Source organism: Schistocerca nitens, chromosome 1 (assembly GCF_023898315.1).
Source record: "Schistocerca nitens isolate TAMUIC-IGC-003100 chromosome 1, iqSchNite1.1, whole genome shotgun sequence".
Classification (NCBI taxonomy): domain Eukaryota; kingdom Metazoa; phylum Arthropoda; class Insecta; order Orthoptera; family Acrididae; genus Schistocerca; species Schistocerca nitens.
In genome coordinates this window covers 232,603,522-232,630,467 of record NC_064614.1, presented here as the reverse complement: position 1 = coordinate 232,630,467, position 26,946 = coordinate 232,603,522, and the positions used below count along the sequence as shown (strand labels likewise).

General features: G+C 40.4%; 1 protein-coding gene across 2 annotated transcripts in view; it reads left to right on the top strand.

Moving 5' to 3' along the window:
• Window positions 1-26,946, top strand: part of LOC126246235 (mitogen-activated protein kinase kinase kinase 4) — a 217,245-nt gene that overhangs the window by 75,715 nt on the left and 114,584 nt on the right. For both annotated transcript variants that reach the window (XM_049948380.1, XM_049948379.1), the window contains exons 10-11: window positions 8,481-8,741; window positions 22,700-22,861. In XM_049948380.1, coding sequence (XP_049804337.1) covers window positions 8,481-8,741; window positions 22,700-22,861 — 423 coding nt within the window. The remainder of the gene's footprint in view (window positions 1-8,480; window positions 8,742-22,699; window positions 22,862-26,946) is intronic.

Here is a 26,946-nt window from a genome sequence, read left to right as displayed (position 1 = left end):
TTTCTTTGTTGTTTTTCAGTGTTATGTTGAAAGTGAAAATATCCCTCTGAATTGCGTTATAATTATTCACATCATATTTATTTACTTCATTAAATAATTCATTTTTATTGTACGTATTAAATCTAATCAATTAAAGAAAAAAGTAACTTGACAACTGTACACTATTGAAAGTTTTTAAAAAATGAGCATTGTAATAAATGCAAAGTTCTCTTGAGACTTCTCTTCAGACCCATCTGTACTTCAGTATAATGGGGTCTAAATTTGAAAACAGAAGACAAATTGCCTTCAACACAAAATCACATTTGACAAGGTCCTCTATCCTAGTGGTATCTGAAGTTGCTTCTCCACTAAATTATGAAAGGAATTGTGTCCCTAAAGAATATCTTTCATGACTCAAACCTGCCATTTTAGGTACACATAGTACGCTTTACCACAAGGCTGGCCATGACGTGCCAAACTTCACACGTGCACCGTGTGCAGGTCTTGTGCGGGCCAAGGCCCTGCCTATTACTTGGCTTTGCTTGGTCCTTCCCAGAAGCACCTGGGAAAGCACGACATTTCATTTAGCATTGCAGTGTGGCATTTTTCGGCCTGTGCAACTCTCTTGAGTTTGGCAGTACAGCTCTCCGAGTTTAGCAGAATTGTGGTATCAGCGTTGTTTACCCTTTGCTGTTCGTTCATTGTATGAAGGACATTCACAGCTTCAGTGGCTGTTTGCACAAAAAGACACGATGTAGCATTCTGCCATCACAATCCTTTAAAATGAATGGGAATGATAGAAGAAATGGATGAGAATTCTGAATTCGCATAAACGACGGGTACTGCATATTTGCTATGAAACAACATTACTATACCATGCAGAAAGAATTTAAAGATATAGTTGGCAATGAAAGAGCAAAAAATTATGAAGAGATTCATGCTACGAATAGTAAAATTTCTGAAGTCGCATGCATTATTCCATTCTCAGTTGCAACCGTTTGCAGTGGAAATGAAGTAAGTGTATGGAAGCATCATATATTACTGCAAAGTTGGTTGGTTAAGTCGAGGGGCATGGCTGGAAAAATTTTTTGATTTAAAACTCACTGTTGTTGAAGTTACGAAGGGAAAAGAAATACAGGAATGAAAATTAAAACATCCATAATGGTTTGCAGAATTCGCATTTTAAGTGGACTTGAGTGCCCACTGAGCACAGTAAGACATTGCTAGGTAACTTCTGTATGATTTGATGGGGATGCATTCAAAAAGAAAATTGTGTTGTAGAAGGGACACATTTTGACAAACACAGTCCAGTTCCCTAAGCTCACTGGCATAGAAAATCAGAGGTTTGAAGAATTCATTGTGGCCCTGAAAGAATTACAATAGTTTCATAAGCTTTTCAGAACACTGTCAACCATATGCCTGCTTGAATGCTGTTTTCGAGACTGTTTGCCATTTCAGTTGGAAGTACCCCTATGCATATGCGGATGTCTTTGATTGACCAGTTGGATAATTTTGGTTTTAGTGACAAATCTTTTTACATTAAAACTGTCCAGGATGTCTAGATTGCGTCCTCAAGTAGAGTTTCCAAGTCTCGATAAGGGTGCAAAAGTGCTACTATTTCGATCGACATATTTGTGTGAAACAAATTTTTCAATTATGAAACTAAATAAATCAAGATTTCTTGGCAACTTGAGTGCAAAACTCTGTGAAATTGTGTCTGTCCCAATACCAAATGTTTGTACCAGTTAAAATTATATTGGGTCTTCAGGGCATCAAGAATAATTAACTAACACTGAAAATTTGTTTTGTTTGTGATCTATGATTTTGAGAAATGCGATATGTAAAACAAAGTCATATGTAGTGCGAATACACTGCCATTTAAATGTGGTGTGTTTGCAGTTTCCCCTCTTTCCCCTCCTTGCACTGAGACAGTGTGGCGTGGCAGTGGGAAAAGCGTGCAGCAGGGCTGAGCACTTGGCGCTCGGGCCCAGGCATGGCCCATGAGCCGAAATCTTGGCTATCCCTGCTTTACCATGTAGGCCTTAAACACTTAACACAAAACCCGAAGTTATTTTGTTTTCATTATTTTGACACAAACTTAAAATCCCAGGTATACTTGGACAACTTAAGAACAGACCTTCAAAAAAATAAAACCCCATTTATATCCGTTTCAGCACTGATAAGTGTTCATCTGCTTGAGCACATCTGGCCCTTCATTTGTAACATGGCTGACATGTTTTGGTTGAGGTGATCGTTATTAGATATTGTCTATACTGTGTGCAGCTTTGGATATTTGACAACAAAATAACATGTTTTTAGCCATTTTCCTGTATTTTTGACTGGGCAGTGCTTTCTGAAAAGGATGGCTATAGTGGTCCTGGGTTTGACGTTAAATTTAGCACCTCACAAAGTGAAGAAGAATCTAATATTACTTCATTAGAGACTGAAAGTGATGAGACTGTTAATCAGTTGAGTGACAAGTGCTTGCCAATGGTATGGGATAAATACATTCACTGTGCTCTAGCCAGCTCCTCCAAGATTAATGTTCACAGGAAACCATTGTGAAGTACATGGTTGGACTTCATAGCTACACAGAAATTAAAAATATCAAATTTGATGATATTTTAGTCAAAGTCCAGTGCATGAGTATACTTCGGATTTTATCATTGCTGATCTTCAAAATTTTGTAACTCATCGTTTTGAGCTTTAAAAGCTATCTTCATGTGTCTACATGTAACTTCATTCTTTATAGGATGTTTTTCATTAATAAAAAGTATTATTTTTTTGAAACCTAATTTGAAAAAGTCAATATATTAAGGGGTTAATAGAGTTCATTTTCAACCTATAGATGAAACAATAATCTAGAGCTGTTAACAGAGCCTCTTCCAGGTGTACATCACAGTAGGCTGCAGCAGACTTCTAGCAAAGAAACTCAATGTAGTTTGGTTCTGAAAGAGAGTAGGGAAAAAAGTCTTGCTGCTAGGTAGTAGTCATGGGAGGGGTATAGGCCAGATGATAGAGGACAAATTAGACACAGGGTGCCATGTCACAAGCATTGTGAAGCCAAGAGCTAGTTAGCAGTAGCCAGGTGACAGAGGGTGTGGGTATTTCGTGCAAAGGCTTTGGCAAGGAAATCAGGTTCTTATAATTGGTGGAGCAGGGAATAGCCTGGCTAAGAACAGTAATTATCACTTTAGGTGTGACCTGGATGAAATAGGAGTAGCAACTATACACACACATGTGAGTTTTGTGGAGGTCCTGCAGCACCTTGACCAGCCCTGGGCAAATACTGCTGTGAGCTGTGTGATTCAGGCACCCTGATTTGAAAGAAATGAAAATATCAGAAGAGCCTCACAAAATGCTTAATAACGCACAGAAAAATAAGGGTAGCTTATTTTATCAAAATATTAGATGAATGAGTAATAAGATACAAGAGCTTCTTGTCTGTTTCGAAAATTTAGAGAGCTCTGAAAAGATATACATCATGTGCCTGACTGAGCACTATGTAATCACAGGGTTAGATAAGTTACTTATGAAAGATTACACATTGCAGTGTACTCTTGCAGAAATAATATAGGAAAAAAGGTGTTGCTACATATATTAAGACAGAAAACAAGCTCAGAAACATTGAGACAAATAGATTTTGTAGTGCTAAACACATAGAAGTGTGTGCTTGTGAATTAATACTAAGAAAGTTCACTTTTATTTGTAGCTGTACATAGTTCTCCACTGGGAAATTTTGAACTGTTTAGATAATCTGGCTTCCTTACTGTCCTATCTGTCATATGCAGCAAGTCTCTGGTGACTTCAGTGTAGATTTTTTGAAGGAAACTGATGGGAAAAATATGGAAACTGTATTTGGATCCTACAATTTGGTCTCAGTAATTAACTTTATAACATTGGTGGATAAGGACAGTAGGACCCTAATTGATAACATTTTCTTTGATGAAGCTCAAAGTAAGAAAATAACTGTTTATCTAGTAAAAAAGGTCTCTCTGACGATGATGCACAGTTAGTTAGAATACATAACATAGTGCCTAAATATGGATACTCCTCAGTGGAAATCATTTAGAATAATTGATGACTTCAGGGCAAATGTTTTTAAGAATAATTTATAGAATATGACATGGGAGGTAATTTATAATGAACCAAATGCTCACATAAAATTTAATCTATTCCGTGATAAATTCATATCATTATTTGAAAATAGCTTTCAGCATAAGCTAGTCAGAAAGGACACTAAACAGCCAGGTAAAAATCCATGGATCACTGGAGAGATTACAGTATCTTGTGAAAGGAAAAGGAAAATATATCTTTTGGCAAGAACATGTAGGGCCTCTGCAGTAGTTGAACACTACAAAAATACTCGAAATTACCAAGAAAGGTTATTAAAAAATCAAAGAACATGCACATAATGTCAGAAATCAGCACATCCAATAACAAACTTACGGCAACATGGAATGTAGTGAAGTGAGATATAGGACAACGAGCCACAGAACAACCCAGCAGCACTCATAGGGACAAACAGTTTGAGCAAAATCACAGTAGAGTGTTGAAAATGGAATTTCACCAACTTTCCTTCTGAAATTAAGAAACTTATACTTTCTCTCAAAAGATGAAACCTCACTTGGTCTTGATGGTGTTTCCAGTAGAATACTAAAAATTTGTTCCCATGTAATAAGCCCAGTCTTGAAATATGTGATGCATGACTAACTAAAGGCATTTTTCCAGAGAGACTGATAAATGCCATTGTTAAACCCTATTTAAGAAAGGTGATAAGAGAGACGTAAATAACTACTGATCTATTTCACTGCTGACATCATTCTCCAAAATTTTTGAGAAGATTATGTATTCTAGAATAGTATCTCACTTTAGCAACAATAGTATTCTTAGCAATTCACAGTTTGTTTTCAGAAGGGTTGCTCTACTGAGAATGCCATTTACACATTCACTCACCATATTTTACAAGCACTAAATAATAAAATAGTTCCAGTTGATATTTTCTGCACTCTCTCTAAGGCATTTGACTGTTTGAATCACAGTATTCTCCTAGTAAATAAATTGATGTTTTATGGGATTAATGGTATAGCCAACCAATGGATAATCTTATATCTAACCAAAAGATTACAAACAATTCTACGTAATAACTCAAGCAATGTAGTCCAGGGACATTATTCTGACTGGAGAGAAATCATGTTTGGGGTCCCCCAAGGTTCAGTCTTATGTCCACTACTGTTCCTTCTATTTCCAATTTAAAGACTTATCAGTAGGGGCACCTAATAATTTTCAGGTGTTCACCCTATTTATTATTTCCTCACTATGTGTTACACTTATCATTGGTGTGGTACTTCCAGATGTGCAGAATCGATTATGTTGTGTCTTTTTAAAATTGAGGGTGAGACCATTTGCAGAAAACCAGTCAGTGATACTTCTAAGAAGTTTATTTATCATTTCTTCTGTTTCTGTATGTGTGTTTGGACATCTGCTAGTGTCATCTGGAAAAGAACTAATTCTGTGTGTTGTATGTGGAATGAAAGAATGATATATATATATATATATATATATATATATATATATATATATATATATATATATATTATAATGAATTGAGAAAGTTTCTTCGTGACAACTCCTCCTATTCTGTAGAAGATTTTCTATTATTGCAATGTGAAAAAGGTGGTGGGTTGGAATTACTAACTCACATCTAATCTACATATTGTTTCTTCTTTTTTTATGTACAGATTAGTTTGCGATGTGAATGTATAAGGGCTTGTTCGACATCATTACAATCTATCATGCAAAATGATCTATAGAACATGTTACTAACTGACTGACTTAATAAATGGATCTGTGGCAGCAGTAGTTGTTAGAATAATTTGAAAGAACAACCCAGTGCATTTCAGCGACCCTCCACCTCTGCCTGAAGTATTCATCCCTTCATATTTCTCAAAAAGTTTCCAGTTTTATAACCAAAAATTCATATTCCCCTGTAATGAAGGAAACTTAACTTCGAATAAATGTAATATTTTATCCAGCAACGTCAGATTTCTCAATATTTTTGCACAACAAATCATACCAAAACTGATGTGGATTGGAGATATCTTTAACATGGTGCATCAATTAAACTGCATATTCGAAAATCACTAAATGTGGAACTCCAGCTTCACAACCACGCAAATCAACATCACGCCTGTCCAGTTTGCTTCTGTCACCCAATTACACCATAGGAAATTTGATGTCATGCAAACGTGTTTTGGGTGGTAAAACAAACCACTGATAATACTTACTTCACTTTTTATTCATCTTTTTTTAATTTTGTGAATGAAGTATGGGGTGACAGCGTGACCTATTGTGTGGACCAGGGCCTAGGTTAGATTGAAAGGTATCAGATACCATGTTAATTTAAGTTTTTGCAAAACTAAGATGCCATATGTGGTGTTCTTTATTTTGCATATAATGAAAATATCTAGTTCAATTAATGCATTGCACCATTTGTTTGTACAGTATGCTGTGCAAAATAGTCAGGTACATTCATGTTGATGACTAAAATTGCTACTGGAATGTAGTTCTTTGTCGTCACATCTAGAACCATGGATTTCATGTGGAAAATCCACTGTAATTTTAAGAATATAGTTCTCAGAATTGAGAAAAAGTCAAAATACAATTTCAGCATTCAAAGAAAATAATCATTTTGAAAATGCAGTGTAATTGAATAGACAAAAAAGTCTACTCACCAAGTGGTGGCAGGAAAATACATGTATAAAAGTTATTAAAAGTGTGCAAGCTTTTGGAGCCAGTGGCTCCGGAAGCATGCAAACTTTTAATTATTCTTATATGTGTGTGAGTAGATTTTTTTTATCCATCGAGGTACATTATAATTTTAACATTCAGTAACTCTTAGTTACCAATATTAATAAATTGCTGACCTCAGATTTACCATTTTACATGGAAAGGGGAAAAAATATGTCATTCCATGACGTTTCACAAAAACTACCAGTTCTGTGTTATGTTGCTATAAACTGCAGATTGAATGTTATTTTCCACTTTATCATCCACACAAAATTTTCCCATCCCTATCTATAGATACCGTCAAGTGGCTAACACTGTTCCTTTCAAGAGATTGCCTTCAGCAGAGACAACCAGGCTGTGGTTTGTTTTGTGGCATTGCCACATATTCACAATCAGTTGATAGCTGTAACAATTTTTAATATTTCATCCACTGTCACTACACATTATTTGAGTCTAAAGACTACTTGTGTGTGAACACAAACATCTTACCACAAGTCTTGCTTCATGTTCACAAAGTGTGCATGAATCCATTGAAAAAATGGTATATTTATAAAGGTTCTGAAAATCAGTGAGCAGGAATATTCTCCTTCCATTGCCATAGTTCTCATTTAGTCAACATTTTTACTATTATTATTACATTGCACTGTTTTTTGGAGTTTATTCCTATTTTCAGGCTATGTTTTAAACGTAAGTAAGCTTTTATACAGGATGACTCAGCTGCCTCTACTGATTCATTTTATGCAACCCACTCTATGTCTGTATCAGGAACGGTATCCAAATGGTGCCGGCTATGTGGTCAATGTAAGTGCCCTCTCAGAGCTTTGAGCAACTGTCAGAAACAGGATCGTACTGTTAAAAATACAGGTGAGAATTGGCCATGAGTTATTCAGTATTTTTGGACCAATTACCTTATTTCTGCCATAAATATACAAATTCCTCCGATCTTCCTTTGTGTAATTGACACTATAATCAGTCAGGTTTTGGATGTCTCTGTAAGTATATTATGTTTATAGTACTTAATCATACGTAAATGGTTTTGAGGTTATATACCAGAAAGTTGTTACTTCCATGCTTCCCATTTTGATATCTACTATTAATTTCATTGTCGCTGTATAAGGAACATTTCAGAATAAAGTTAGAGACTTCCAAAACCTTTATGACTACACCACCAGTTACACAAAGAAAGATTGGAGACAATGGGATAAGTGTGGCAAAAGTAAGGTATATCTTGGTAAAAAAATACTGTGTAATTCATGACCACTCCTCAGTTGTATTTTTTATGGTGTGGTTCTATTTACTAACAGTCGCCCAGAGCTCTGAAAGGGAACTAATATTGATTACACGGCTGTCGCCTGTCTGGATGCTGTTCCTGTTACAGACATAGCGTGGGTTGCGTAAAACGATTGGGTAGGGGCATCTAATTCACCCTGTATAAGTAAGGAGGATCGTTTGTCCCCATGACAAAAAAGATCGGTTTATGTTGTTGTTTTTCAGTTTGTATTGTGGTTCTCAGCACCATTTGAAAGAACTGTTGATATTATCTATAATGTGTCATGCACATAACACATTAATAGTGAACTGCTGTTGCATGGTATAAAAACACCTTTGCCACTTATTTATTTAAGTGTGATGATACGCTTGGTTTTTGCAATTTGTTATGTAAGTCAAAGTTGATGTTATAATTAATACATTTTCTTTTTATGTTTATACAGGGTGCAGAATCCAGTAGCACACTTATTAATCCTCAAAATTCGTGTCCTTTCAAAGGCACATCTTTTGAGTTACCAGAACATGAACAAGAAGAACTGTCTCGCTATGGGTACTGGAGCGCAGAAGCACGCAGTTTGCATTTACCTTCATACCGTTCTGCATTTCTTTTCTTGTCTCGAATTCCTTTGGAAATCATTCATGAATTTTTACGTATGCGACTTGAACAGAAACCAGAAAACCCTTCTGCTTTGTGTATTCGACAGGTAAGTGGTTTTTGAATTGTATGCATTCTACATAAATTATGTTGATTAACCGCTATGGTTAACAACTATAGTTGTGATCAGCCTGCCTTTGACCAAGGAAACATAGGTAAACAAGTAATTGTGTTTACAGGACATGGCTAAAACAAAAATAAACAGTTTATGTAAAAAATCTAAGTAAATGTAAATTTAAATATTTGCTGTAAGGACAATAGTGAGGAAATTCTAAATTTGTCTATGAAATACTCGAACCTTTGTTCAGACAATTCCCACCCCCCCCTTTTTTTTTTTAGAAAGTCATCATCAGATGATCACGGAAAAGGGGGTAGCAAAATATGTTTAGGAAACTAAATTATGAAATTAAACTAACTTCTATAGGCGACCACATGCACTTGAATAAGTTACATAGTAACTTGTCAAAGTACAACTGAACATTCCAGGAGAGGCGCTAACAGTGTAAACACATTTGCATTCTGATTCTTTCATATGTGAGTCAGTACATAACAGTGTAAAGCTGGTAGCTTTTCAATCACTGATTGTGAAGTAGAGCCTTATCAAAGTGAAAACTATTTTTAAAAATCATCTAACTACTGGTGTATGTAAGCAAGACATACACAAGAAGTGTAATGACGCTTACCTACTGATGTGATTCGCAAGTGGCAAATTGATCACTGATGGTTGCACGAGTATACTAACCAACCAGTCTGAAAGAACTGACAAATCCAGCTACTGTTAAACAATTGGGAACCAGCAGTAAAGGATGCCCAAAAAAGGAGAAAGGCAAAAACCAGGGACAGGGTGAGTCACAGGAATTAGACATTTTTGAAATGAACAATACACGCTTAATTTGTAGCGCAAAAGTGAATTTACTACAATAGCATCTTTGTAACTACATGTCATTTGAAATGCATATTATGAATGGAAGATAATGTCTGGCAGGTGGTGTCCACTTTCTTGATTGTAGGTTTCAAGTCTGTGTTGTAAATCCGTGTAAGCACGGGCCAACATTTCATGATCAGTTACCTCTACTTCTTGCATGATTGCGTCCTTCAAACCAGTCAAGGTGCAGAGTTTGTGGGAATACACAAGAGAATTGAGGCATCCCCACAAAAAGAACCTGCAAGTGCTGTATTGGGGGATCTTGGAAGTCATATGATGTCTCTGAAATGGGGAACTACTCTCCCTGGAAAGATGCGATGAATCATGTCCGTAGATCCACATTTGTAAAATGCACTGTGGTGCCGTCTTGATGAGAATAAACATTATTCTTGTTTTGTAGATGTTGCTGTCACAGCTGTGGATGCAAGAAAGTGTTAAGTAAGTAAATGTAATGTGCAGTGTTGTCTGTCACAGTGGCACCATTTTTATTAAAAAAAAAAATGGTGGTCCAGTGATGTCAAAATTGCTAATCACACACCGTATCATTACATGCTCTGAAGAGAGTGGTGTCTTATGAATGATGCATGGATTCTCAGAAGCCCAGTAATGGAAATGTTACTTATTAACCTCCCAATCAAATGAAAATGAGCCTCATCACTCTTGATAATTATTGTAATTTCACTGTCTTCAAGCAGCATTTGCATTTGAATGACAAAGTCCTCTCATTGCTCATAATATGTACCCTTCAGCTGCTGCTCAGTACTCATCTTGTCTGGATGAGATGTTACATTATTCTTCAAAATAGTGTGCAGCAATTCACGACTTAAACTTACCTTGTGCATATCGTTGTGCAGGCCACTCTGGGGTTTGAATCGACACCTCTCTCACTATCTTGATGTTCTCTGGTGTCATTGCAGGCTTCTTAGAACCACATGGGTTCTGTGTAATACTTCCTGGTGGCCTAAGACCAATAACCCACCTGAGAATCATATTGCGGTTAGAAATGGTATCTCAGCATCCACAGTTGCAACGGCTCTACACTGCTAAGACATACCCAGCATATTGTACATGTATGTCATACTTAAACAGGCAGTGCTGTACTGTCCACTTCAGCATCACTACTGAAAAGGCATCTGATAGCAAGAACACTGCTGAAGGTTCCCACACTCCATCTCTATGCGGGGGTGTCATACTAATCATTTCAAAGATGTCCAGTTCTCGTTGGTCACCCAGCATCTTAACAGATCAAGAAATACTTCAAAATAGGCTTTGTTATGTGAATTATTTTGTTTGTTTGGAAGTGATGTGACAGTTTAAGAAATTGAAATTTTTATTATTTTTTTTTAAAGTGTATGCAGATGCCGTCCTTTAGGAATGTAATGACAGATATATAGATGGTTATCTTTGCTTCCTATTTTAATCTGCTATTTTTTCTTCTTTTTTAAATGAGTACTGATCGCTATATTATTACATCTTATATTACAATGTTGTCGAAAGTGCATATTAAAAGATCTGTGTGTTTATTCTGTGTAAAATGTTGGACAGGCAACATGTGTTATCTTATACACCTGAGTTTGAGTTTGAGTGTTCATTATGATCTACTCTTTTCTTATGGCATATTTTATGCTGAAGCTGATGGTCTTTACAGAAGATTGCTCTCGTTTTATTCTTAGTGAAAGAATGAACAATCTCTTCAAATGATTTTCCTCTGCAAGTCAGTGCAACAATTTTTTGTGCTTGACATTTGTCGTCTACACTACTCATCCACTTCATAATTTCCCATGCATTTTAATGACACTCGTTCCTTCATAACTGATAGACCCACCTACCTGTTTTAATATATCAGGTTCTTAATTTAGGGGTAGACTTTGTAATCTGTGTATCATGAACTAAATATGTCCACGTATATTAAGCGGGGTGGGTAAAAGTCTAGGTTGGTTGGTTGGTTTGGAGAGTAAAGGGACTAAACTGCAGGGTCAACAGTTCCTGGTAAAAGTCTAGATCAGGGCCAGTGGTGTACTTACCTGTTTGGTGTAGCAAAGTTATTTAGCTTTCACTGTGAAGTATGATGGAAAGGAAAGATGGTAAGACAGTTGCTTTGTCTATGCAACCAATGAGAGAGCAGCAGACGCACAATGCATTTCTAAGCAATAGTGTCATATTCCCATGTCAGTCTGTCTGTAATCGTAACATATTCAGGGGGAAAAAAAACCAAGCAAATAGTTTGACAACCAAGATTATTACTTTAATTTAAGTTGTGCTATTAGGTTCAACCTCATCACATCCTTGTAGTTGGTGGCATATTTGGAAGAAACAAATACATGTGACAACAAAAATTATTAATTAATTTTTACAAACGAAACTGTATTCCAACCTAAATGAGGCATTAGTCTAAGCAGCAGATCAGTCTATTACCACAAACAAGTAGTTCAGCTTTAACCTTCATTGGCATCACTACTGTCACATTCCATCCTACCACAACCTTGTAATTCATGAATTCATGACGTATCCAAATGTATATATATATATATAACAGAGGGAAACATTCCACGTGGAAAAAATATATCTAAAAAGAAAGATGATGAGACTTACCAAACAAAAGCGCTGGCAGGTCGATAGACACACAAACAAACACAAATATACACACAAAATTCAAGCTTTCGCAACAAACTGTTGCCTCATCAGGAAAGAGGGAAGGAGAGGGAAAGACGAAAGGATGTGGGTTTTAAGGGAGAGGGTAAGGAGTCATTCCAATCCCGGGAGCGGAAAGACTTACCTTAGGGGGAAAAAAGGACAGGTATACACTCGCACAAGGAACATAGAATAAAACACTCGCACACACACACATATCCATCCACACATGTGTGGATGGATATGTGTGTGTGTGCGAGTGTTTTATTCTATGTTCCTTGTGCGAGTGTATACCTGTCCTTTTTTCCCCCTAAGGTAAGTCTTTCCGCTCCCGGGATTGGAATGACTCCTTACCCTCTCCCTTAAAACCCACATCCTTTCGTCTTTCCCTCTCCTTCCCTCTTTCCTGATGAGGCAACAGTTTGTTGCGAAAGCTTGAATTTTGTGTGTATATTTGTGTTTGTTTGTGTGTCTATCGACCTGCCAGCGCTTTTGTTTGGTAAGTCTCATCATCTTTCTTTTTAGATATATATATATATATATATATATATATATATATATATATATATATATATAATTCCACGTGGGAAAAATTATATATAAAAACAAAGATGAGGTGACTTACCGAACGAAAGCGCTGGCAGGTCGATAGACACACAAACATACACACAAAATTCTAGCTTTCGCAACCAACGGTTGCCTCATCAGGAAAGAGGGAAGGAGAGGGAAAGATGAAAGGATGTGGGTTTTAAGGGAGAGGGTAAGGAGTCATTCCAATCCCGGGAGCGGAAAGACATACCTTAGGGGGAAAAAAGGACAGGTATACACTCGCACACACACACACATATCCATCCACACATACAGACACAAGCAGACATATTTAAAGACAAAGAGTTTGGGCAGAGATGTCAGTCGAGGTGGACGTGTAGAGGCAAAGAAGTTGTTGAATGACAGGTGAGGTATGAGTGGCGGCAACTTGAAATTAGGAATTAGCGGAGATTGAGGCCTGGCGGATAACGAGAAGAGAGGATATACTGAAGGGCAAGTTCCCATCTCCGGAGTTCGGATAGGTTGGTGTTGGTGGGAAGTATCCAGATAACCCGGACGGTGTAACACTGTGCCAAGATGTGCTGGCCGTGCACCAAGGCATGTTTAGCCACCGGGTGATCCTCATTACCAACAAACACTGTCTGCCTGTGTCCATTCATGCGAATGGACAGTTTGTTGCTGGTCATTCCCACATAGAATGCATCACAGTGTAGGCATGTCAGTTGGTAAATCACGTGGGTGCTTTCACATGTGGCTCTGCCTTTGATCGTGTACACCTTCCGGGTTACAGGACTGGAGTAGGTGGTGGTGGGAGGGTGCATGGGACAGGTTTTGCACCGGGGGCGGTTACAAGGATAGGAGCCAGAGGGTAAGGAAGGTGGTTTGGGGATTTCATAGGGATGAACTAACAGGTTACGAAGGTTAGGTGGACGGCGGAAAGACACTCTTGGTGGAGTGGAGAGGATTTCATGAAGGATGGATCTCATCTCAGGGCAGGATTTGAGGAAGTCGTATCCCTGCTGGAGAGCCACATTCAGAGTCTGGTCCAGTCCCGGAAAGTATCCTGTCACAAGTGGGGCACTTTTGTGGTTCTTCTGTGGGGGATTCTGGGTTTGGGGGGATGAGGAAGTGGCTCTGGTTATTTGCTTCTGTACCAGGCCGGGAGGGTAGTTGCGGGATGCGAAAGCTGTTGTCAGGTTGTTGGTGTAATGTTTCAGGGATTCCGGACTGGAGCAGATTCGTTTGCCACGAAGACCTAGGCTGTAGGGAAGGGACCGTTTGATGTGGAATGGGTGGCAGCTGTCATAATGGAGGTACTGTTGCTTGTTGGTGGGTTTGATGTGGACGGACGTGTGAAGCTGGCCATTGGACAGGTGGAGGTCAACGTCAAGGAAAGTGGCATGGGATTTGGAGTAGGACCAGGTGAATCTGATGGAGCCAAAGGAGTTGAGGTTGGAGAGGAAATTCTGGAGTTCTTCTTCACTGTGAGTCCAGATCATGAAGATGTCATCAATAAATCTGTACCAAACTTTGGGTTGGCAGACCTGGGTAACCAAGAAGGCTTCCTCTAAGCGACCCATGAATAGGTTGGCGTACGAGGGGGCCATCCTGGTACCCATGGCTGTTCCCTTTAATTGTTGGTATGTCTGGCCTTCAAAAGTGAAGAAGTTGTGGGTCAGGATGAAGCTGGCTAAGGTAATGAGGAAGGAGGTTTTAGGTAGGGTGGCAGGTGATCGGCGTGAAAGGAAATGCTCCATCGTAGCGAGGCCCTGGACGTGCGGAATATTTGTGTATAAGGAAGTGGCATCAATGGTTGCAAGGATGGTTTCCGGGGGTAACAGATTGGGTAAGGATTCCAGGCGTTCCAGAAAGTGGTTGGTGTCTTTGATGAAGGATGGGAGACTGCATGTAATGGGTTGAAGGTGTTGATCTACGTAGGCAGAGATTCGTTCTGTGGGGGCTTGGTAACCAGCTACAATGGGGCGGCCGGAATGATTGGGTTTGTGGATTTTAGGAAGAAGGTAGGGGTGCGGGGTGTCGGTGGGGTCAGGAGGTTGATGGAGTCAGGTGAAAGGTTTTGCAGGGGGCCTAAGGTTCTGAGGATTCCTTGAAGCTCCGCCTGGACATCAGGAATGGGGTTACCTTGGCAAACTTTGTATGTGGTGTTGTCTGAAAGCTGACGCAGTCCCTCAGCCACATACTCCCGACGATCAAGTACCACGGTCGTGGAACCCTTGTCCGCCGGAAGAATGACGATGGATCGGTCAGCCTTCAGATCACGGATAGCCTGGGCTTCAGCAGTGGTGATGTTGGGTGTAGGATAAGGTTTTTTAAGAAGGATTGAGATGCAAGGCTGGAAGTCAGAAATTCCTGGAAGGTTTGGAGAGGGTGATTTTGAGGAAGAGGAGGTGGGTCCCGCTGTGACGGAGGACGGAACTGTTCCAGGCAGGGTTCAATTTGGATGGTGTCTTGGGGAGTTGGATCATTAGGAGTAGGATTAGGATCATTTTTCTTCGTGGCAAAGTGATATTTCCAGCAGAGAGTACGGGTGTAGGACAGTAAATCTTTGACGAGGGCTGTTTGGTTGAATCTGGGAGTGGGGCTGAAGGTGAGGCCTTTGGATAGGACAGAGGTTTCGGATTGGGAGAGAGGTTTGGAGGAAAGGTTAACTACTGAATTAGGGTGTTGTGGTTCCAGATTGTGTTGATCGGAATTTTGAGGTTTTGGAGGGAGTGGAGCTGGAAGTGGGAGATTGAGTAGATGGGAGAGACTGGGTTTGTGTGCAATGAGAGGAGGTTGAGGTTTGCTGGAAAGGTTGTGAAGGGTGAGTGAGTTGCCTTTCCAGAGGTGGGAAACCAGGAGATTGGATAGTTTTTTGAGGTGGAGGGTGGCATGCTGCTCTAATTTACGGTTGGCCTGTAGGAGGATGCTCTGAACAGCCGGTGTGGATGTGGGAGAGGAAAGATTAAGGACTTTTATTAAGGATAGGAGTTGGTGGGTGTGCTCATTGGCTGAGTTGATGTGTAGGTGGGTGAGGGCAATGGATTGTTCAGTTTGGAACTGGTATAGGGACTGATGGAAGGAAGGGTTGCAGCCAGAGATGGGAACTTTAAGTGTGAGGCCTTTGGGGGTAATGCCAAATGTCAGACAAGCCTGAGAAAATAGAATATGGGAGCGTAATCTGGCTAGGGCGAAGGCATGTCTGCGGAGGGAATGTAAATAAAACTTAATGGGGTCGTAGTGGTGATGTTGTGAGGGTGACGTGGTATTAGAAGGTGGAAAGTGTAACATGAGGTGAAATGAAAATGAAAGTAAAAATATATGGCGAGAGATAAAGGTGAACTGGAAAGTAAGTGGAGGTCTGGAATGAAAAAAGGCGAAAAGGTGTTGGTTACAGCTGGGCTATGTTGGACTCGGTTTGGTAGACAGCGATGTGCATAAAGGTTAGGTGGTTGTGTTGCCGCCGAAACACGTTAAAGGACGGAGAAATTCGGGAAAATTTCGAAAAAACTGCGTGTAGTATATTAAAAGGAGTGGTTTTGTGGTGGCAGATTATGAAAATAAGGCTGACAATTGTCTGGCGAAGAAATAATGACGTTAAAACCTGTGGGAAGCGGCTAAAAATTATAAGTGATGTGGGAAAAACGGAAATGGAAATAAAGCGAAAATTATTAGGACTGGCCGAAATGGTTGTTTAAAAGGTGAAAGGAACTGTTTGTGAGCTAGAAACGGTGGATATTATAGCGGCGGTAGTGCTGAAAGCGGCAAAAAAATTTTTTTGGTTATGGTTTGAAAGTGGGTTATGTATTATAGAGTATATATAGGCGGGTAAAATAGTATTGCAGATTACGGTAAAAAAGGAGAAGGTGAAAACAAAGTGAAACTACTGGCAAAAACAGAAAGAGGAAAATAAGACGACAGAAAAGATTTCGAAATGTGACAATAACAAACGCAATTGTTGGATTCAAATTAATGATATCAATATAATAGAGGGAAACATTCCACGTGGGAAAAATTATATATAAAAACAAAGATGAGGTGACTTACCGAACGAAAGCGCTGGCAGGTCGATAAACACACAAACAAACACAAACATACACACAAAATTCTAGCTTTCGCAACCAACGGTTGCCTCATCAGGAAAGAGGGAAGGAGAGGGAAAGATGAAAGGATGTGGGTTTTAAGGGAGAGGGTAAGGAGTCATTCCAATCCCGGGAGCGGAAAGACATACCTTAGGGGGAAAAAAGGACAGGTATACACCTAAAATTCACAAACCCAATCATCCCGGCCGCCCCATTGTAGCTGGTTACCAAGCCCCCACAGAACGTATCTCTGCCTACGTAGATCAACACCTTCAACCCATTACATGCAGTCTCCCATCCTTCATCAAAAACACCAACCACTTTCTCGAACGCCTGGAATCCTTACCCAATCCGTTACCCCCAGAAACCATCCTTGTAAACATTGATGCCACTTCCTTATACACAAATATCCCGCACGTCCAGGGCCTCGCTGCGATGGAGCACTTCCTTTCACGCCGATCACCTGCCACCCTACCTAAAACCTCTTTCCTCATTACCTTAGCCAGCTCCAACCTGACCCACAACTTCTTCACTTTTGAAGACCAGACATACCAACAATTAAAGGGAACAGCCATGGGTACCAGGATGGCCCCTTCGTACGCGAACCTATTCATGGGTCGCTTAGAGGAAGCCTTCTTGGTTACCCAGGCCTGCCAACCCAAAGTTTGGTACAGATTTATTGATGACATCTTCATGATCTGGACTCACAGTGAAGAAGAACTCCAGAATTTCCTCTCCAACCTCAACTCCTTTGGTTCCATCAGAGCCACTTCCTCATCCTCTCAAACCCAGAACCTCCCACAGAAGAACCACAAAAGAGCCCCACTTGTGACAGGATACTTTCCGGGACTGGATCAGATTCTGAATGTGGCTCTCCAGCAGGGATACGACTTCCTCAAATCCTGCCCTGAAATGAGATCCATCCTTCATGAAATCCTCCCCACTCCACCAAGAGTGTCTTTCCGCCGTCCACCTAACCTTTGTAACCTGTTAGTTCATCCCTATGAAATCCCCAAACCACCTTCCCTACCCTCTGGCTCCTACCCTTGTAACCGCCCCCGGTGTAAAACCTGTCCCATGCACCCTCCCACCACCACCTACTCCAGTCCTGTAACCCGGAAGGTGTGCACGATCAAAGGCAGAGCCACGTGTGAAAGCACCCACGTGATCTACCAACTGACCTGCCTACACTGTGATGCATTCTATGTGGGAATGACCAGCAACAAACTGTCCATTCGCATGAATGGACACAGGCAGACAGTGTTTGTTGGTAATGAGGATCACCCGGTGGCTAAACATGCCTTGGTGCACGGCCAGCACATCTTGGCGCAGTGTTACACCGTCCGGGTTATCTGGATACTTCCCACTAACACCAACCTATCTGAGCTCCGGAGATGGGAACTTGCTCTTCAATATATCCTCTCTTCTCGTTATCCACCAGGCCTCAATCTCCGCTAATTTCAAGTTGCCGTCACTCATACCTCACCTGTCATTCAACAACATCTTTGCCTCTGCACTTCTGTCTCGACTGACATCTCTGCCCAAACTCTTTGTCTTTAAATATGTCTGCTTGTGTCTGTATATGTGTGGATGGATATGTGTGTGTGTGTGCGAGTGTATACCCGTCCTTTTTTCCCCCTAAGGTAAGTCTTTCCGCTCCCGGGATTGGAATGACTTCTTACCCTCTCCCTTAAAACCCACTTCCTTTCGTCTTTCCCTCTCCTTCCCTCTTTCCTGATGAGGCAACAGTTTGTTGCGAAAGCTTGAATTTTGTGTGTATGTTTGTGTTTGTTTGTGTGTCTGTCGAAGGCAGGTCGATAGACACACAAACACACACACAAAATTCAAGCTTTCGCAACAAACTGTTCCCTCATCAGGAAAGAGGGAAGGAGAGGGAAAGACGAAAGGATGTGGGTTTTAGGGGAGAGGGTAAGGAGTCATTCCAATCCCGGGAGCGGAAAGACTTACCTTGGGGGAAAAAAGGACGGGTATACACTCGCACACACACACACATATCCATCCACACATATACAGACACAAGCAGACATCTCACAAGCAGACATATTTAAAGACAAAGATACTCTTTGTCTTTAAATACACTCCTGGAAATGGAAAAAAGAACACATTGACACCGGTGTGTCAGACCAACCATACTTGCTCTGGACACTGCGAGAGGGCTGTACAAGCAATGATCACACGCACGGCACAGCGGACACACCAGGAACCGCGGTTTTGGCCGTCGAATGGCGCTAGCTGCGCAGCATTTGTGCACCGCCGCCGTCAGTGTCAGCCAGTTTGCCGTGGCATACGGAGCTCCATCGCAGTCTTTAACACTGGTAGCATGCCGCGACAGCGTGGACGTGAACCGTATGTGCAGTTGACGGACTTTGACCGAGGGCGTGTAGTGGGCATGCGGGAGGCCGGGTGGACGTACCGCCGAATTGCTCAACACGTGGGGCGTGAGGTCTCCACAGTACATCGATGTTGTCGCCAGTGGTCGGCGGAAGGTGCACGTGCCCGTCGACCTGGGACCGGACCGCAGCGACGCACGGATGCACGCCAAGACCGTAGGATCCTACGCAGTGCCGTAGGGGACCGCACCGCCACTTCCCAGCAAATTAGGGACACTGTTGCTCCTGGTGTATCGGCGAGGACCATTCGCAACCGTCTCCATGAAGCTGGGCTACGGTCCCGCACACCGTTAGGCCGTATTCCGCTCACGCCCCATCGTGCAGCCCGCCTCCAGTGGTGTCGCGACAGGTGTGAATGGAGGGACGAATGGAGACGTGTCGTCTTCAGCGATGAGAGTCGCTTCTGCCTTGGTGCCAATGATGGTCGTATGCGTGTTTGGCGCCGTGCAGGTGAGCGCCACAATCAGGACTGCATACGACCGAGGCACACAGGGCCAACACCCGGCATCATGGTGTGGGGAGCGATCTCCTACACTGGCCGTACACGACTGGTGATCGTCGAGGGGACACTGAATAGTGCACGGTACATCCAAACCGTCATCGAACCCATCGTTCTACCATTCCTAGACCGGCAAGGGAACTTGCTGTTCCAACAGGACAATGCACGTCCGCATGTATCCCGTGCCACCCAACGTGCTCTAGAAGGTGTAAGTCAACTACCCTGGCCAGCAAGATCTCCGGATCTGTCCCCCATTGAGCATGTTTGGGACTGGATGAAGCGTCGTCTCACGCGGTCTGCACGTCCAGCACGAACGCTGGTCCAACTGAGGCGCCAGGTGGAAATGGCATGGCAAGCCGTTCCACAGGACTACATCCAGCATCTCTACGATCGTCTCCATGGGAGAATAGCAGCCTGCATTGCTGCGAAAGGTGGATATACACAGCACTAGTGCCGACATTGTGCATGCTCTGTTGCCTGTGTCTATGTGCCTGTGGTTCTGTCAGTGTGATCATGTGAAGTATCTGACCCCAGGAATGTGTCAATAAAGTTTCCCCTTCCTGGGACAATGAATTCACGGTGTTTTTTATTTCAATTTCCAGGAGTGTATGTCTGCTTACGAGATGTCTGCTTGTGTCTGTATATGTGTGGATGGATATGTGTGTGTGTGCGAGTGTATGCCCGTCCTTTTTTCCCCCAAGGTAAGTCTCCGCTCCCGGGATTGGAATGACTCCTTACCCTCTCCCCTAAAACCCACATCCTTTCGTCTTTCCCTCTTTCCTGATGAGGCAACAGTTTGTTGCGAAAGCTTGAATATTGTGTGTGTGTTTGTGTTTGTTTGTGTGTCTATCGACCTGCCAGCGCTTTCGTTCGGTAAGTCACATCATCTTTGTTTTTAGATATATTTTTCCCACGTGGAATATTTCCCTCTATATATATATATATATATATATATATATATATATATATATATATATATATATATATATATATATAACAGAGGGAAACATTCCACGTGGAAAAAATATATCTAAAAGATACCCGTCCTTTTTTCCCCCTAAGGTAAGTCTTTCCGCTCCCGGGATTGGAATGACTCCTTACCCCCTCCCTTAAAACCCACTTCCTTTCATCTTTCCCTCTCCTTCCCTCTTTCCTGACGAAGCAACTGTTTGTTGCGAAAGCCAGAATTTTGTGTGTATGTTTGTGTTTGTTTGTGTGTCTATCGACCTGCCAGCGCTTTTTTTTATATATATATATATATATATATATATATATATATATATATATATATATATATATATTTTACAGTGAAGGAAATGGTTTCAACTTTGAGACTAGAAATTCATTGTCTCTTTTCTCGCCTCTCATTGGTCACATTAAAGTATCATCTCATTGGGTTGCAAAATTGACGCTTTGCCGACTTGTGAGTAGTAGGGAAACACTGCCGTGACTGATGCTGGTCTGGATCGAGATGTTAGCCAGGCGGTTGCAATGGCTTCTGATCAATGATGGCACCTGAACAGATTAACGTATGTTAAGACATCAAAACTTTGTCTGATACTCTGTTTCCATGTAGTAAGCTCTAACGAATGGATGATGTCAATTTTATTTTAGAGTGAAGTAGATTCAATACTTACCTTATACCTTTGGTTTCAAAGTTACCAACTGTAAACTGTTACTTAGATAACTGTAGACTTCAGTCCCAACAATCAGAACACAGATACAGGCTGATTTCGTGGTAATGTTATAAATTTTCAGGGATGATGGAGAAGGGTAAATGTATCAGTTTGAGGTAGGGACCCTGATCCACAAATGACAGTGTCGAACGTTATAAGCGAAAATCGTTTTGACAGTATATGCATGCAGTGGGACTGTTGTTGCTAATATTGAAGCATAGACAACCTTCAGAGGTGGTAGTCCGGACCAAAACAAGGAAAAAGGTCTAGTAAACATAAGACTCTAAATGCATACCTGAAGAGCAATGAATACTTGTTCATCTTCGACTCTGTGAAACCATCTCTTCTATTGCAAGCTTTTTGGTTTCCATATTTTTGCAGGAGTTAGTGTGGAACAAGACAAGAAAAGAATTCCATTAAGTATAGGCTCTAAAATACATACCTGAAGAGCTGTGAGCACTTCTTCATCTTTGGAATCGTGAAACATGTATCTTCTAATGAAAAAGTGCTCAAGCTCTTTAAAGGTATACATTTTAGAGCCGATGTATACTAGACATTTTGTTCTTGCTTTGGACCATTCTACCACATCCAAATGTTGCCTACCCTACAGTCTTAGCAACAACAGTACCAGTATGTGTATTTCATTGTCAGAGATACCAGAATAATTTTTGCATATAACTTTTGACTTGGTTGTTTCTAAACTAGGGTGCCTTACCTCAAATTGATACATTTACTTGTGTCAATCATTCCGGAAATTTTGCAACATCATCACCGAATCGCCCTGTATGTTTACATTGTTTGCATCTCTTGCAGCCTGTTCAGTTGTTCTTAGGTGAGTTACTATGTAACATATTCAAGAGTGTGTAATCCTATGTAGGAGTTACTTTGGTTTTGTAATTTAGTGTCCTAGTATTTTACTACCCGCTTTTCTTTCTTTTTCAACAGACCATCATCATCCCTTGCTGAGAAGTTGAAAATGGTAATGATACCATTTGTGTGACCTGAATTTGAAATATGTAACACAAAAATTCAATTACAAGATATGCACTGTGTTCTCCTAATGCAATATTATGCCTGGTTTGTGTTAGTCGTGTATATGTTCATGGTTTTTTACTTTCTACATTTCATTTTCTACTTCTTGCGTGTCATTTTTCTACTTTATAGAAAACTGCACTGTATGCTCGCATGTACTTGCGTGTTAAATATATATGTCTATACATATTATGATTTACAGTTAATGCGTGAAATGAAGGAGGGTATCCGAATAGCTGTTCTCCATAGGCAGAGGTATTTGTCACTTGTTCATGCTGTTCTTTGGGATTGTGAAAAGGACATTATTGAAGGCTTTGAAGAAGGTGTCAAAGAATTTGACCGAAGTGTGAAGATGGTGTTAGAGGTAAGCTTTTAACATACTTATGTTCTTATTTCACTGAACGCTTCTTTCATATAGTGAAGTGGTCTGCATCTTCAGTACTCTATGATGTTGTGTTTGTTGGTTTCAAACTTTGCTCTGTGAATTGTTGTATTAACATGTATCTTGAGTTCAGTCATTATTGTTGTTACATTTTCATTCTATTTTTAAAAGCTGAAACCTTACCAAGCTTTTTTTCTGACACTGGTTTGACTCTTGTCTTCTCCAATATGAAAACTGTGAACGAAAGAACTACAGGACACTAAAGCGAGAGACAAAAGCATGAGAAGTTAACAGCACTATAACAAAGCCAGAAAAGTAGATACAAGTAGCTGAAAAAATAATCATTGCTCAAAGAAAAACGTGGATTAAACAAAAAAACCAGATCAAGTCAGTGAAAATAGAGAACACAGTGGTTGCAGTTGGTAAAAAACTAGCAGAAGTACTCACTGGTAATTATATATATGTGGCACAGACTTAAGACAAAAAAAGAAAGGCACTAAGGTATCAACAGAATCACAAGTTCATGTTTGTGAAACCTGTGCCAGAAGAGGAATTAAGAAAAGCTATACAGAAACTAAAGATTTAGAAATCAGCTGGGATATCACATAATATAGCTTAGAAAAAAAAAATCTAATCAACAAGTGGCAGCAGGTGAACTCACATACATAAGAAAAGGTTACTTATGCAGGCTTCTGGAGCTAGTGGCTCTTTCTTCCAGCAGAAGACTAGAAGGGGAAGGAAGGTGGTTGAAGGGAAAGGAACTGGAGAGGTTTAGGAAAAGAGGTAGAATTCAGAAAATTAACCCAGAACCCTGGGTCAGGGGAGACTTACTGGACAGGATGAGAAGGAAAGACAGAATTAGTCTTTCTTTCTCATCCCGTCTGGTAAGTCTCCCCTGACCCAAAGTTTTGGACTCTTTTTCCTAAACCTCTCCAGTTACATTTCCCTTCACCCCTCTTCTTTCCCCTTCAACCCTTCTGCCAGAAGAAGGAGCCATTGGCTTCGGAAGCTTGATAAGTAAAACCTTTTCTTATATATGTGTGTTCTCCTGCTGCCCTTAGTGAGTAGATTTTTTTATCGATCCAATTACATTATATTACATAAAATAGCTTGTAAGTTAACAAATGGTCACATCATTGGTAGATATGACAAAACTGTCCTTTCGGAGAGCTAATGTTTCCAGGGAAAGTCAAAATATGTATGATGCTTTCAATGTACAAGTAGGGGAATAAGGATGATGCTAATAACTAGGATGATACTAATAACTACAAACTATTTTATATCAGTGTTCTTAAAAATTCTATAAATGCTTATGAGTAATATGGTCACCAGTCATTACCTTAAAAGAGCACAAATGTCATGAGCACTGTAGATGGTGTAAAAGTGGTACTGGGCAGTCATGTGACTCTCCACTGCTGCTGTGAGTTGGGGCAGTGAAGTGTGAATATACCAGTCAGTTATATGGAATCAGCACAATAGTGTGGGTCAACATGGAGATGTTACAGAATGGCAGAAATGAGCTATTGTGTTTGGACATGCTCATGACCACACCATGAATAAAGTCACCTGATTTGTTGTTGTATCAATCTGGTCTGTCCAATCTGTCTACAAGAAATCGTGTGCTACTTGCAGTATAAGAAGGGTGGTTGTGAAAAGGTCCTAAACGACAGGGACCGGAGACAAATGTCACAACTTGTCAGTGACAGTTGTTTTTAAACCCAACAGGAACTGCTGCTTTCAATGAATGAAGGTCCATTCAATCAGTTTCTGTATGAACGCTGCATAAAGAACTGCATGCAAAGTTTGTTTGGATTCAGATACTTGCACAAGACTGTTGATCATGTGGCACATGGAGCTGTACATCTTCAGCGGCCCAAACAACACAGAAAATACATAGCAGCTTTCCAGACTAGATGCTTGTAGTGTGGTCCGATGAGTCATGTTTTTGCCTCTTTTCAAATGATCAAAGCTTTGAATGCAACGGCGAATGAATGAGGTGTTTAACCTGCTTTGTGTGAAGGGTGAGGTTCAGTCTGGAGGGTTCTGCTATGTTTCAGGGGGCGCACTCACTCAAGTCAGTGCGAATATGTACCATTACGTTTCTTAAACTTTCTCAGAGACTGAGTCATTTCTACAGCTTCATAATAAGTACACTGTGAAACACCCTTCTTCACAGATGATAAAAGGTGTGTTCACTGGTCTGCATGCATATTTTTCCGAGTCGACAGACTCTCAGACACCGTATCACACCTTAACTGGCTAACTGACTTACCCAATCATCATTCAATAGAAAATGTCTGGAGTTATTTTGCAAAGCAGGTGAAAAGTACCGATCAACATCCACTCAATCCACTCTACTTGGTGGCTCTATGGGATATGGATCAATGAGTGGTTTCAGTTGGATATGAAATATTCAGAAGAAATGTGTAGACACCCTCCCCTGCCAAATTGAGGCCCTTATTGAGTCTAGAAGTGATTACTTGGTGTTTGCATAATTTCTCCTGGGGTGACTGTTTCTACAAGACGATTCAGTACCTACTTATACTGTGCCTCCTGGAATACAAGGAATCAATGTGATTTTCTGGCCCAAAGATATTTTACAACAGTTGCATGAATTCTGGTCCAAACCCAACATTCTTGCCAGCTGAATTTGGAGATCCATCTGTAGTAATGCTGCTCAACTTTCCCCACAGAGAGCTGAGTTTCTCGACACATCCTTTAACTTTCAAAACTAAATCATTTGCTTTAGTGGTGTATAAAAGCACTAACTAGCTTATACTGAAGTTTCCACTAAAGAACATGGACAAAATAGAGCAGCTACACAATGTCAGTTATGGTACTTTATCCACTGCAAGAGAAACCAGCCAAATTTTTCACACGTATGCATAAACTTTTGGATCATACAGTGTGTTCTGTGTCATCAGTTTATCACTTTTACCCACTTGATAAACAGATACTTTCAAACTTATTTAGGCTCTCTAGACAGACAAATTCGACCACATCCAGCAGGCATTTATTGAACTCACTGCCTGGAGATGCCTGTTCTCTTTTGCATTATTGTATGCAACAACAAAACTAGCTTTTTTGTCATATGATAGTTTTGGCTGTATTTTTCAAAAAATGTTAAGTTACTTCTTCAGCTTCACCATTATGTGGAATGAATTTGCATCCTTGTGTCTTTGGAAAGTTAACTGCTAAGCCTGAAACTTTTTGTATCGAACTTTCATTGTGATTGTGCTCTTTGAAAATTGTGAAGCTTTCTTGGCAAATTACTCACCTAGATTTATTGCCAAAACCTGCAGAAAATACCCTGTTATTCAGTCTTTATTGAACTTCTGATACTCTCTGTATGCTTTTATCTCACTGAATGCTACAACACCACCTCACTGCTACCTTTCACAAAGGGAGATGTGAACATTTGAACACTAGAACTTGTTGTTGTCAGATTTTGAAGGGGATTTGCCACCACATCAGAAACATCAACCATTTCATTGTTTGTTTGTTTATTTAATTCATAAGTTATGCATTGATAGCAAATAATAATTTAGAAAAGATGTTTGTTCATCTGTCCCTGAGAATACATTACAAACTACCCTAGTACTGTTGGTAGGTGCTTGGTGAATGTTTCAAGCAGAGTACATGAAGAAGTTACAGAAGCAGAACAACTCTGTATTTTTATGGCTGGGTTGGTCCAAAGATGAGCACAGGCCAGTCTGTGAATGTCCCTTTCTATTGTGCTGGAAGAAATTGTATCTAAATAGTTTCATACTCTTGATGTATGTTTAGCTTATCACTTATGATTAAAATTAAGTTAATTTATGTATTTTTTGTTGATAATAGTTTTATTACTACAAAGCAAATGGAAATCGTATGTTTCTTTAAAAGGCAATGAGTATAGTTCCTGAAGAACAAAGTTGTTTCCATGTTATTTAGATCCTTAATACAAGCCAAAAACAAAAGCTGCTTGTATAGCCTAACATGCGGCATGCTAACTTGCTATACGGTAGTGATCCAGACTCGCATTGAATCTGTCCAGCATATTAATGTCCTACCATTGGTCCGTAGCA